Genomic DNA, 12829 nt, shown 5'->3' with positions numbered 1-12829 from the left:
ACCTGGTCATCGCCCCTCACTGTGTCACCTTCGAAATTCAAATGTCCCATCCAACCCCTACTTTCTCTTACTCAGAATAATTTTTTTTGAATTGCAGATTTATTCCCAGCTTTCTCACAGCCTCCCAAACCCTAGCTGCATCTCCCCTGTATAGCTGCACTAGCCCCCACTCTTTTATTCTGCCACCTACAATCCACTCATCACGCAGCAGCCAGAATTATCCTCTGAAATACTAAGATGTCACTGCCCTGCCCAAAGTCTTCAGTGACTTTCCATTCTACTCAGAATAACACCTGCTGGCCTCGTCACAACGCAGCAGAGCCCTTGTTAACGTCGCCCCTGCCTGTCTTCACCTTGTCGCCGGCACTGAGCCCGACCTTCCCACTTGGTTCTGCTCCCCGGACTTTGCGTTTGCTGTTCCTCCCCCTGGTGCACTCCCCTTTGGCGTGTTCACGGCCTCTGTCCGTCCTTCACGTCTCAGCTCATATGCCACTTCAGGTCTCTCTGGGCATCTTCAGTCTTTATATCTGAAGATAAAAGTGTGTGTGCACGTGTGTAAGAGAGATGGCGTTTAACCACCATTGAGGTTGTTTACCTGCTTATGTGAGTTTGTTTTCCTGTCCTGGAGGATGGGGACTTTGTCTGTCTCACTGGGATGCCCCTGCACCCAATAGGCCTTGGCTCGTCGTTATTTAGTAAGTGTCTTCCGACTGAACAATAAGCACTGTATCTCGGCCCACTCTCCCACTTGCTGTACTTTTGCTCCTCGTGGTATCCTTGCCTGTCCTCCTCAGTCTGTCGGGTTCCCAGAGAAGCCACAGCACGGGCACTGTTCACAGCGCTGACTGCCTGACATTTTTGTCTTGTGGACCCGTCACTGACAAATTAGCCCTTCCACCCGCTGGCTGCCCTCCTCTCCCCCAGCCTGTGACTTCAGGAGAACAGGGCGTGTGGGTTTTTTTTTTTTTTCTGTTGTACCCCCAGCCCTGGCAGCATGGGTGTCGGCACACTCGGGGAGCCGGGAAGCAGGCCTTGAGGGAATGAATCTCTTAGTAAGTTGTCATGTAATGAGCCACTTTCTCTCCCGTTCCAGTTTATCCTCTTCCCCTGATTACCTGCTTCCTCCATTGCTCTTGGTGGAGATTCCTTAAAAGTAAGCATGGTGTTAATTGAGTCTGTACCAGTTCTACGCATGGCGTACTCTGCTCCAACATCATTCTTTTGCTTCAACTGTCACTTTGTGGATGTCCAGACCTTGATCTTTCTAACCTCACTTCTCTCCTGAATCACAATGCTCAACCTCAGGTCAAGCTGTTTGGGCTCCCCTAGGTAGCCCTTCAAGGGGAGGAGAACCAAACCCTTTCATGTACTGTGGTCCTGCCTAGTCACCTGGGCCCCCACCTCAGAGTCATCTCAGTACCTCTTCTCCTCATGTCACACATCCCTGTCTCTCCGGGTTCTATGGATTTGACCAAAGAAGTCAAATCATCCGTTGTCTGCCTACCTCCCACCCTTATTCCCCTTCACAGGGCTAACGTACTGCCTTTCCTCTACAGCCCAGTCCTGAGTCTGGCTCTGCAGTCAGCAGGGGAGGAGAAAGCCCTCCCCTCTCTGGCACCTGCATCTGCCGTAGTCGTGTGCATGCTTCGTCCTTCGCGGGGCCCCTCAGTGACGAGCTGAGTTTTGATGCATGTGACTGGCCTATAGGTTTTTGCATTAAGGGCCCATAAAATTTTGATTCAATTCTAAAACTTTTGATTTGGAGCATTTGAATGCTCCAAATTCCTGTCTTCTGTGTATCCACAAAAGCTTTCCTTTGGTATGTCCTTGGTACATTTCTTCCATGAGCAGAGTACATTCCAAAGCTCCACGTCAAAGCAGAATAACATCATTTCAAGTGGGCTGTTGCCCACAGTACCCCCAAGACAGGCCCAGCTCCCGCCCACCCACCGCAGACTTCTCCTGCTCCAGATGCATCAGAATAGCCCCCTGTGTCGTCCCCTCCCTGACTTCGGGGCCCTAAGACTAGAGATGTCTGTTGAGGGAGCTGCTCTGACTTAAGTGGCGTTTAGAACCAAATGCTCCACTGGAGATGGAGCTGCGGATAGGTGTTCACAGTGGGCTTTGGGGCGGTCACACAGAATACTTCTTCAGATTCTAATTCCACATAGGATTACTAGAATTTGTCATATCAAGTCTGATAGGAGTTTATTTCTTTTCTTATCCTTTTTGTATCACAGCTGCCATTTCACCATGTAGGCCTGGAGACTCCTTAAATCTTTGTAATTTTTACTTATTGATCTAAAATTAGTAAGTCTTGATTGGCATGAAATGATCTATAGGCAAAAATCTCGTCACAGCCTTCTGACTCATCCAAAGTAGAAGGCAGTGCCCTGAAGGGGTGAGACATCTTTAATTAGTATTTCTTCCTCTCTTTTCTCCTCTCCGCCGCCTTAGAGCATACTCCTTCCACGTGACGGCCGATGGCCAGATGCAGCCGGTCCCTTTCCCCCCCGACGCCCTCATTGGGCCCGGCATCCCCCGACACGCTCGCCAGATCAACACCCTGAACCACGGGGAGGTGGTGTGCGCGGTGACCATCAGCAACCCCACGAGACACGTGTACACGGGCGGGAAGGGCTGCGTCAAGGTCTGGGACATCAGCCACCCCGGCAATAAGAGCCCCGTCTCTCAGCTCGACTGTCTGGTGAGTGAATATGGATGGACAGGGCTTAGGCCTTCATTCAGAAAACAGGACGGGATGCTGAGACCAGGATGTGCAAACAACAGAGTATTCATCCCAAGTGGGTTGTTGTTTCCAGTGGTTTGTGGTCTTTCACATGGAGATTTAGAGTGCTGGTGAAGAGGCACGTCTTCTCTCAGTTCCTTAAGGCAGAATTAATGTCCAGTTCTGTCACGTGACGCTGCACCAGGACAGCTGTCATTCAGCCAGCCCGGTGCCTGGGAACAGGCATAGCACTTGTTTTTCTGTCTCGTAAAGGCATGTAGGAAAAGTAGGAGTACAGCTAAGTGCTGTGACCCGTCACATTGTGAGACAGGAGTAACTTCATACCTAATGCGAAAACCTTAGCTGTGTCATGGGTATTTGTCCTTTAGGTTTTTTAGGAAATTTTAGTTTGATTTTTTTCCTTAGACAATAGCAGTAGGATTTTTGCTACAGCACAGTGCTAGGTAAATTTGACATAATTAACGTGCAGGATTCCCATGGCCTTGTGAACTGGGAGGAAATTTTCTTTTCTGTTATTTAACACTTTTTGATCGTTTCTTGCCTCCAGCTAATGCTGCATAACCAGTCAAACCTATGACGCCTTTAGCCAGGTGAAAGGAAGAGACTGTTAGGTGTGTTTAGCCCCTGACAGTTTTGGCAGCAAGAGCAGGACCTCTCCCCAGCTGGGTGGAGTGTGCCAGGTTCCCAGGCGTGGCTTCCCCAGGACTGTGAGGGCTGCTGTGCCCCTGTGTGCAAATGACTCAGACAGCTGATTGATTTGGTGGTGGTGGCGGTGGTGGTAGGAGTGGGTCTGTATCTTTGCATTTATATGCTAATTAAGATTAAATATCTCAGTACTAAATTTTGTAGATCAAGTTTAAGTACTTCCCTAATTTCATGTAATTTTCTAACATTAATCCACTTTATCTTTGTCGTAAGTAGAAATGGCTCATTAAAAGCAGGAGGGAACACAATACTTTTATGAATTTCTTCTCTCATGTTAATGCTGTTTTCCTTTCCTCATGAGTAATCTCTTGATGGTTTTGTCTCTACAGAACAGGGATAACTACATTCGTTCCTGCCGATTGCTCCCTGATGGCCGCACCTTAATTGTGGGAGGGGAAGCCAGCACTCTGTCCATTTGGGACCTGGCTGCTCCGACCCCGCGCATCAAGGCAGAGCTGACGTCCTCGGCCCCCGCCTGCTACGCCCTGGCCATCAGCCCCGACTCCAAGGTCTGCTTCTCCTGCTGCAGCGACGGCAACATCGCCGTGTGGGACCTGCACAACCAGACGCTGGTGAGGTGGGTCGGCAGGACTCCTCACCAGGCCGTGAGGAGGAGCTGCTTGTACCACATTGTGCCTGAGACCTATACTCAGGCCAGTCTGTCTGTCTGAAAGATGAGATAGAATTGCCTTACTGAAACTTGCTAAGAATAGGCCCATTTTAAGATGCTAAAAACAAATTGTCAATGCAAAATCTTGTTTGCTGCATGATTTCAAGTTTATCAGATGAGGAGGTTTGCTTTCTTTTTTTCCTTTTTGACATTATACTAAGCAGCATCAATTCAGGTTTAAAAAAACGTCATCACTGTTACATAATTGCTGTACATAAGGTTCCCATGACCTCATGAGCTCGTGAAACACCTGTAATTGCCATCTGTGCTTGCTAGCAAACCACCATTGCCGCTAGACCCTCACCGAGAAGACTCACAGTGCGTGGCGCTGTTCTCTGCCGTGTGTATCTGACCTGTTGGTTTCCTCAACAAAGGGTGGTTGAGCACCTGCCGTGGGCCCACGCGTGTATTCGCTGCTGTTCACCCTGTAAAGGTCTGGGTTATCTGTAGTCCCACTTTTAAGAATAGAGAGACATAACTAAAATGTCTGTGTAGAAATGAGAGTGTGCAGGAGAGTGTTGCTACGTGAGGCCCTGAAACAGGTCTCCACACGTCAGCACCAGGGAGAGCAGGAAGCAAGAGGTGTGATCCGCCAACGGGTGTGAGAAGGTTGTAATCAAGCCTGCTAGGGGGCGGGGGCGTATGCAGGGAGAAGAGGCCTCTGCTGTCTGTCTGGAAGATATTAGGCAGGACTAAGCTCTGTAATATGATTCTAAAAACAAAATAGTCATCGCTGTGTTCCCTTTGGGTAAGGCTCTTAAGAGGAACTGTTTCTAATCCCTTCTTCCCCTCAGTGCTTTTGACAGTTTACCAGCTCCTGTGGGAGCTGAGTCACCCGAGCTTCTTTCCATGTGCCTTGTTTGAGAGCCTCCTGGTCTTGCGCAGCCCCACCCCCCCCGTGGACGCGCTGTTGCCCACTGGCAGAGGGGGTCCTGCTGCTCCCCGCACCCAGCCCCACGCAAGTACTTCCTAAGTGTTTAAAGATAAACAAAAAGCACAGGAAGTGCAGCATCTCAATTTAACTCGAATCTCTTTTACATGGATGCTTTGTTATCACTTCAAATAATTAGAAAACAAACGAAATATACCAATAGGGCCTTCAACGAAATCAATTGCTGAGAAATTCTAACATGAGTTCACCTTAAAGACTAACTTCTCAAGGATTTTTTCTCCATTTTGACATTTCCAGGCAATTCCAGGGCCACACAGACGGGGCCAGCTGTATTGACATTTCTAATGATGGCACCAAGCTCTGGACGGGCGGCTTGGACAACACGGTCCGGTCCTGGGACCTGCGCGAAGGGCGGCAGCTACAGCAGCACGACTTTACCTCGCAGGTACGGTGAAGTGCCTGTTGCGTGTCAAAGCCATGGTTTTGTGACATACAAGCCAACTTAAGAAGGGGCAGTTTCTCTACCATGAGACTAAGTCACTTCTGACTCTAGATTAGATAGGTGAAAATTCCATTGTTTTCTATCAAAATACAATAGTATGTATTTTATTAAAGGATTAAGAAATCTTTCATAAGCTTTTAGCAGGTTTTCATTTTGAAGTCCATTACTGTGTATATATTTGAATTTTACATAATTTAAAATTATATTGTGGAGATCTGTCTTGTTCCTGAGGGATCACCCATTTGGCTTTGATTTTCTCCCCCTGTACAGTTGAAATTATCTTGATTTCCTTTACAATTTAAGTAGGATCCCCAGAAGAAACAGTTCTTCCCAGGTAAAGAAGTATGTCCTCTGTAGCCATGGTCACTGTCACCTGTTGCAATTCTAGATCTTCTCTCTGGGCTACTGCCCAACCGGAGAATGGCTTGCGGTGGGGATGGAGAACAGCAACGTGGAGGTGCTACATGTCACCAAGCCCGACAAGTACCAGCTGCACCTGCACGAGAGCTGCGTGCTGTCGCTCAAGTTTGCCCACTGTGGTAAGCAGGCCCTCTGGGGGTCCGTTTCCCGTCGGCCAGAATCATTCCTTCCGCCCGCCTGCTGATTCGTTTTAAGTCCCGTTCTTTACTTCATTAACATGTCCCTCTTCAAAATTACACTACTTCCTCACACATGCCTACTTGCCTAATGCCATGTAATTTTCTAGCATTAATCCACTTTGTCCTTGTCGTAGTATAAATGACTCATTAAATCTAGGAGAGTGGGTCTTGTTTTTACAGTGGAAAAAAACCCCTCCTGTTTGTTGCATAAATTAGATGAGTTTTTTATCTGTGGCTTGAAGCTCTGTAAAGCGAATCTCTTGGGTGTCTGACAAAGTATCCCAGACACTGCTTGTTTCGAAACCCTCTTCCTCTAGGCAAATGGTTTGTCAGCACTGGAAAGGACAACCTTCTGAACGCCTGGAGGACGCCGTACGGAGCCAGCATATTCCAGGTAACACCTACCTTGTGCCTCCACTTACGTGAGCGCCCTGCATGGCAGGTGGTAGCCACACTGTTCCCCACGTTCTGGCGGGTTAGGAGTGCGCTAGGACAGCGTGTCCTGGGAGGTAGGAGCTGGCAGTGTTCACACTGTGCAGAGAAGAAAACTTCTTTGTTTAAAATCTGAGCATTTTCCTGAATACTCTTACTAATGTTGCTGTTTCTTTGAATTTTTTCCAAAGAAGAATGGTATGGAAAAGCTCAATAAATCTTGATTAATTTTATAAGTGTTTATTCTTCTCATTGACTTAGTGGTACTCTGTGTAGTTTGTGCCGGTACTTGTAGGGGAACTAGACTTCAGACACGACACACACACACACACCCTTCTCACTCTCTTACTGGTGTGTGAGAACTTCATAGGCAAGTGAAGAATGACTTCTCTTTTTACCCTTACATATTTAGGATGTTATTTTTTAAGTGTTGTTCTTTTTTGGAATAATGTAACAGATTTTGCAGTTTCCTTGACCAAGTGATACTAAGTCATCATAAGAGTAGGTTATAATTGAATCCAAAAATACATAGATCAAGCAATGTACTGTGAGTGAAAATACTGAGCAATATAATCAGTAGAACAAAAATAACTGATTCTTGCTATCATGAAGTTTATAATAATATAATACAGTGGAATTTTTTTGTTTTCAGGGTTTTTGTGTTTTCTGTTGTTTTTTGTATTGTGGGTCACAGCCTTTTACATGGTTCCACGTAGTACTTAAAAAAAAATTAGAGTTCATCTTCTGTAGCAAGTGTAAGTGTTATGTCTTGTGTCCGTACTGAGTTGCAAAGTAAAATGTATTTATTGAGATTGTGATCAAAATGTTTGAGAAACACTGGTAGTGGGTTAGCAGCTGCATGTCCAGCATTTATTTTTTAAGTGTTCAAAGCCATAGTTGAGACCCTGTGGGTGTTTTTGTTCGTTAGCACAATTCAGTTCAAAGTTACAATTTGACCCTTTTATAGTAGTGCAATTGGACAAGTGTGCAGAGCTCAAAGTGTGGTGCATTATCTAACTATTGAACCCCTTCCTGCTTGCAAATTGGGGTTCCATTTTTACACAGAGGAAATTTGTTTTAGAAATACTTCTACTTTCCGTACAAGGAGTGTTTTCAGTGTTCCTGCCCATGTATTTATTGCCTCACTCAAACACTACAGCAGCCCCGTAGAAGGGAAGTAGACGGGTGAGATGTCGTGGCCTGTTTTCTCCACAAGGAAACTGGGGCTCAGACAAGTTAAGAGAGATGTCTGGTGTTTGTAGCGCTACCTAAACCCAGGTCCATATGAGTGAAGCTGAGGGTTTTTCATACTTAGACTCCTGCTTGTACCTGTCTGGAGAATAGGATTTGAAATAGGGCCGTGGTTCATCCATTGACCCGCCTGGCACCTGATTCCCTGGGGCAGGAGCCTGTAGGCTGATGTGGTGAAGTGTCCCTAGGGGGGCGCCTGGCCCAGCTGCTCTAAGAAAGTGCCGAGGCTGCCTTTCCTGGCTTCAGCTCCTGTCTGGTTCTTGTTTGGTCAGTGGGACATGTTAGGGTCCTGTTTGCTCTACGTCCTCCAGTCCTGCCTCTCAGTGTTAATGGGTTTCTCTTTCAGTGTTAAACCTTTTTGTTTATGTTTCTTTCCCAGTCCAAAGAATCCTCATCGGTGCTTAGCTGTGATATCTCTGTGGATGACAAATACATTGTCACTGGCTCTGGGGATAAGAAAGCCACGGTTTATGAAGTTATTTATTGAGGACAAATCTTCATGTGAACTGGACACCTCCTTGTAGCACTTTGTTCTATCATTCCCCCCCGCCCCCGTCTGAAACCAAGGATTCCCAATGCTCATTGCGGTCGTGGCGTTTGGTCCCCTTCCTTTCCATCCCCACCTCCTCCTTGCTATTGAATTGTGAATACTCATTAAGAACCTGTGATACCAAATCTTCAGCGCTCTACTTGGAAGAACAAGGATTAACCATACTTAACAGCGAACGGAATCTTTATGTATCATATCTGTAATATATTTATTTTGTTTAAAGAAGGCTTTCTAACAATGACTGACTAAATAAAGCTGTCTGCTCCTGCATTGATAATGAAGATGCGTTGTATTTGCTACTCCTCCCCACCTTTTTTTGGCAAAGGAGGGGGAAGGAAGGTTTAAAATAATCGATAAAAAATGTCACTAAATGTAGACTAATGACTGTATAGAGATGTGAAATGTATAATTACATATTGAAGCAATATGTTGCTGTGTTAGATTTATTTTGGTTTTGTTTTCTACTTATTTTTCAAGGCATTTGGAAATTTGACTGAACAATTAGAACATGACAGGCCACGTCATACTCATCTAAGTCTGTTTGGACAACTTTAACCAGTATATCTGTAGCTTTAGATTATATTGGATAAAAGTAATCGGACTTTTTCATTTTTTCTTTCCTTTTTTGACTTGTTGACAAGTGTCTTTGAGATATGTTTTTAATTCTTTTTTTATTGTATTATAGACAGATGAACAAGTTAAATTTGGGCCTCAAAGAGAGAACTTAATCCCTCTGGATATTTTTGCCACATTTCTTTGCAAAGGGAGATGTTTATCTTTGGGCAGTTTGTCATTAGGGGAGATGACGGGCTATTTTTTGGCATGTTCTTTGGGGACCGCGCAGATTCTTCCTGCTGTGCAAGTCAAGTCCTTTACAAAACAAGACAGCAGAGGAGGATTGGCAAGGCCCTCCCTCTGAAAACCAGGAAGAACGGACTCTCCCCTGGGATGCGGACTTGCTTCCCTTACCTCTGGTTCTTTCCACGGCTTAGTTGGATGTCCCCGAAATGGACACAGGCTGTGCCATTGTGCCGGAAACATTGTGTTATCTTTTACGTTGTTGTTGTTGCTGTTAAACTATGATATGTGACTCCTTTTTTATTATTATTTTTTGTTTGAATGCTTTAAAAATCTTTTAAGTCTGTGGATCTGCTGATGTACAGTGCCTTTGCTGCTATGGATCAAAATCAAGAGAACCATGTAGATAAACTTTATTGTATAAGTAGAAAATTACTTAATTTCATACTAGAAATGGATGGATGCTACAAGTTGAAATGGACTGTCCATTGACGTTCCTAATGTGGTAGCAGAAAAAAAAATGGTGTCTTAAGTGCTTAGTGTTTGATGTCATTAACAGTTTCGTAAAACTACAGTGTAGAAAGATTTTGATACTAAACTGTGCATTGTACATAGTTTTAATGCATTGTATTGACCACCAGTACTTCTATAATGGTAGATTGTTTGTGCATTCAGACTTTTAAGCATTAAACATAAATAACTTCTAGTATGCTTATTTCCAATTCTTTGTTTTGCTGGCATTCGTTTATTTTTATCTTGGACTATTAAAAATGATTACTTTTATTCAAGGAGATTAGTGTTAAACCAATGTGGGTCTTTCATCGTTGCTGTTTTATTTTTGTTTTTACGGGAGAAGAGGCAGAGGGGGAGAGGTAATCAAGGACAGGTTGCTACCCTGTGTGCATCAAGTGCCTCCTTAGTGTGTAGAGATACCTACCGTCCATCAGACAGATGTCATGTTGCTCAAAGCCTTGTTGCTTTAGAACTGTGCTGTTCAGTGTTGTTACCGCTAGCTATCTGTGCCTGTTGCAGTTGATTAAAATTAAAAATTCCGTTTTTCAGTCACACGAACTACATTTCAGGTGTTCAGTAGTCACGTGGATATTGGCTACCGTATTGGACGGCACGGATTTATAAAACATTTCCGTTATCAAGGTAAGTTCTGTGGAATCAACGCTGCTTTAGAGTTAGTGAACCCACACGTACCCTTTCCGGCCATTTGGGTTTGGGAAACATTTTCACCACAGTGCACTGGAGTCTTTGAAGGCACAGCCCCTTGGACTGCTACAGTTTGGGTGTGAAAATTCAGCATAAGGAATTCTGAATTTCCGGAACTCAAACACCTGACATTGTAAGGTTCCACTGGGTAGAAGGCTGGGCTTCGGGCCCCTTGGGGGAGTGAAGTGTGCTCCGAGAGCAGCTGTCAGGGGTGTGGACTTGACGTGCTGGGAGTTGTGTTCATCAGCACGCAGGGCTGGAAGCAGCACTGCACGTGAGAGCTGCTACTGCAGATGACGGCATTTTAAAGTATGCTTAGCTCCATTAATTGCAGTGTGTCCTTGCTAAAACTTCTTAAAAATGGTAGAGATTTGGAGTAAAATAAAAACCATTTTGGCACAAACGGTGTAACATTTGCATACTGTATTCATGCTGCCTCTAGAAGTTAAAATTTTATTTTGGTGCCTGATAGGTGAAATCTGTGTGATAGCCTTCAGTTTTCTCTGACCCAAAACACCATACCAGAATACAAATTGAGATGAATGCATAAATAGACCTGCCTTTTAGAAATACTGGGTTACCCAGAGTGTTTGTTTTTTCCATGAGATGGCTCTAGTAGCACTTAGTTGTCTTTAACTTCATTCAAAACAGTGTGAATTTTGTTAGAGTGTATTGTGATAGCTGTCATATCAACGTGCATGAAAAAAGAAACTTATAAAAACTGGTGAAATTTTGTGTAGCCATTTCAGTATTGAAGATGGAAGAAAATATGCAACAGTTTTGCATATTATGCTTTATTATTTCAGGAAAACTAAAAACACAATTGAAACGCAAAGATTTGTGCAGTGTGTGGAGAAGGTACTGTGACTGATTGAATGTATCAAAAGTGCAAAGTTTTACACTGGAGATTTTTCACTGGACAATGCTCCACAGACCAATCAAAGTTGATAGCTATCAAATTGAGATGTTAATTGGGAATAATCAACCTTATACTGTGCAGGAGACAGCTGACATACTCAGAATATTCAAATCAAAGTTATTGGTGAAAATGAAGAATGTGTCTTACTTTACAGACAAAAACGAAACAGCCTTTTTGGTCAACCCAGTAATAAATAGGCATCTGTTTCATTGCAAAGATTTTATCAGATTAGATTGTTATATCTTTGATATTAATCTCAGGCCAGGATTCAACTGCACAGAAATCTTAATGTTGTTGTAACTGTAACTTGGTCTGCCATAGTTTTTACTTCAAATATGGCCTTGCAGAGCCTCAAGAACAACAAAGATAGGAGTCACTCCGAACCATAGAAAATTTAATTCCAGTGAAAGAACAGTGGTGTAGGACGGGAAGAATGATGTTCTAGTCCTATGTCTAGGACATAGAACTAGCAAGAAATAGGGGGGAAATCCAGATTAAAGAAGCCGTCAAGATCTTCCTAAGATTGGCAGGTCAAATGTAGAGTAACACTCCCAAGATCTTCAAGGTTCTACAGATACACACCTCACTGTGGGCCACTGCTTGGCAGTTGGCTTCTTGGCCAGTGAGCTGCAAAAGACCTACCCCGTCCTGGAACAGTGTACGCTGAAACACCTATAAGGAGTTAGAATCCCACGGTCATGGGCTAGAAGCTCAATTTCAAAACACGCCCATAGCCGTGGAATTCTGGGACGCTGCCGCCCTGCACAGGGGAAGTGGACGTCCCAGCGTCAGAAGGCTGCACACAGGAGGTGGAACAGCGAGGTCCTCGGGGGTGCCTGCCCTCAGCTGTCAACTCTGCTGGACATTCTTGCACTGCGGTTCGTGTGGCACAAACAAGATGGTCCAACAAAAATCTCAGCTGAGATTTTTGGCAGTTTAAGGAAAATTGTAGGAATTCCTTAAGGGCACAGCATTAAGTAAGCAATTAAAAAATTGCAAAGATGTTGCTACGAAAAAGAAGAAACTTCATTCTTCGACACCCTTCTTGGCCGTTCATTTCTGTAGCTGCCTGGCTCACCTGCGGCTTGATGAGAACATCCAGAACTAACAAGTTTAATGTTATTTTGGAAGAAGAGTTAAACTCACATAAATGTCATGCTTTATTTGACTTGGGCCCAGAAAAATAAACACACACCCACTAGAAGGTACTTGTGAAGTATTTGGGTTTTGAGAATTTAGGCAGTAAATTTGTAGACTGTTAAGGTGGAGTCCAAACCAATGCCCAAATGGTTCTTAGTGGCCCAGCTTCTCCCCAGCTCCAGGTAGCAGTTGGCCATTGCCCAATCTTGACTAGATCCCTCCATAGCCTCTTCGGAAAGAAACTACTGTAGGTGGTATCCCAGCCATCTCTTGTGTCATGTAGCAGAAAGTAAGATTTGAGGTACCGATTTTTGTTCAGCCCAGGAGTGGTGGGGACATAGCAGAATGAGTTAGTGGTGGGAACTAAGTCAAAGATAGAACGCGGCTGGCCTTGTGATCACAGG

General features: G+C 44.5%; 1 protein-coding gene across 9 annotated transcripts in view; it reads left to right on the top strand.

The window, feature by feature from the left end:
- The window catches only part of LOC119035888 (transducin-like enhancer protein 4), a 144799-nt gene extending 136451 nt beyond the window's left edge, over positions 1-8348 (top strand). For all 9 annotated transcript variants that reach the window (XM_053656223.1, XM_053656222.1, XM_053656225.1 and 6 more), the window contains 6 exons: positions 2458-2707; positions 3784-4031; positions 5314-5461; positions 5907-6057; positions 6435-6511; positions 8180-8348. In XM_053656223.1, the coding sequence (XP_053512198.1) occupies positions 2458-2707; positions 3784-4031; positions 5314-5461; positions 5907-6057; positions 6435-6511; positions 8180-8287 (982 nt within the window). In that variant the 3' untranslated portion in view covers positions 8288-8348. The remainder of the gene's footprint in view (positions 1-2457; positions 2708-3783; positions 4032-5313; positions 5462-5906; positions 6058-6434; positions 6512-8179) is intronic.
- The last annotated feature ends 4481 nt before the right edge of the window (positions 8349-12829 follow it).

This window comes from Artibeus jamaicensis, unplaced genomic scaffold, assembly GCF_021234435.1.
Source record: "Artibeus jamaicensis isolate MK-2021 breed Jamaican fruit bat unplaced genomic scaffold, CSHL_Jam_final scaffold_1964, whole genome shotgun sequence".
NCBI classification, from domain to species: Eukaryota; Metazoa; Chordata; class Mammalia; order Chiroptera; family Phyllostomidae; genus Artibeus; species Artibeus jamaicensis.
Note: the sequence above shows the minus strand (reverse complement) of the source record. Positions and strands in the feature narration are given on the sequence as shown.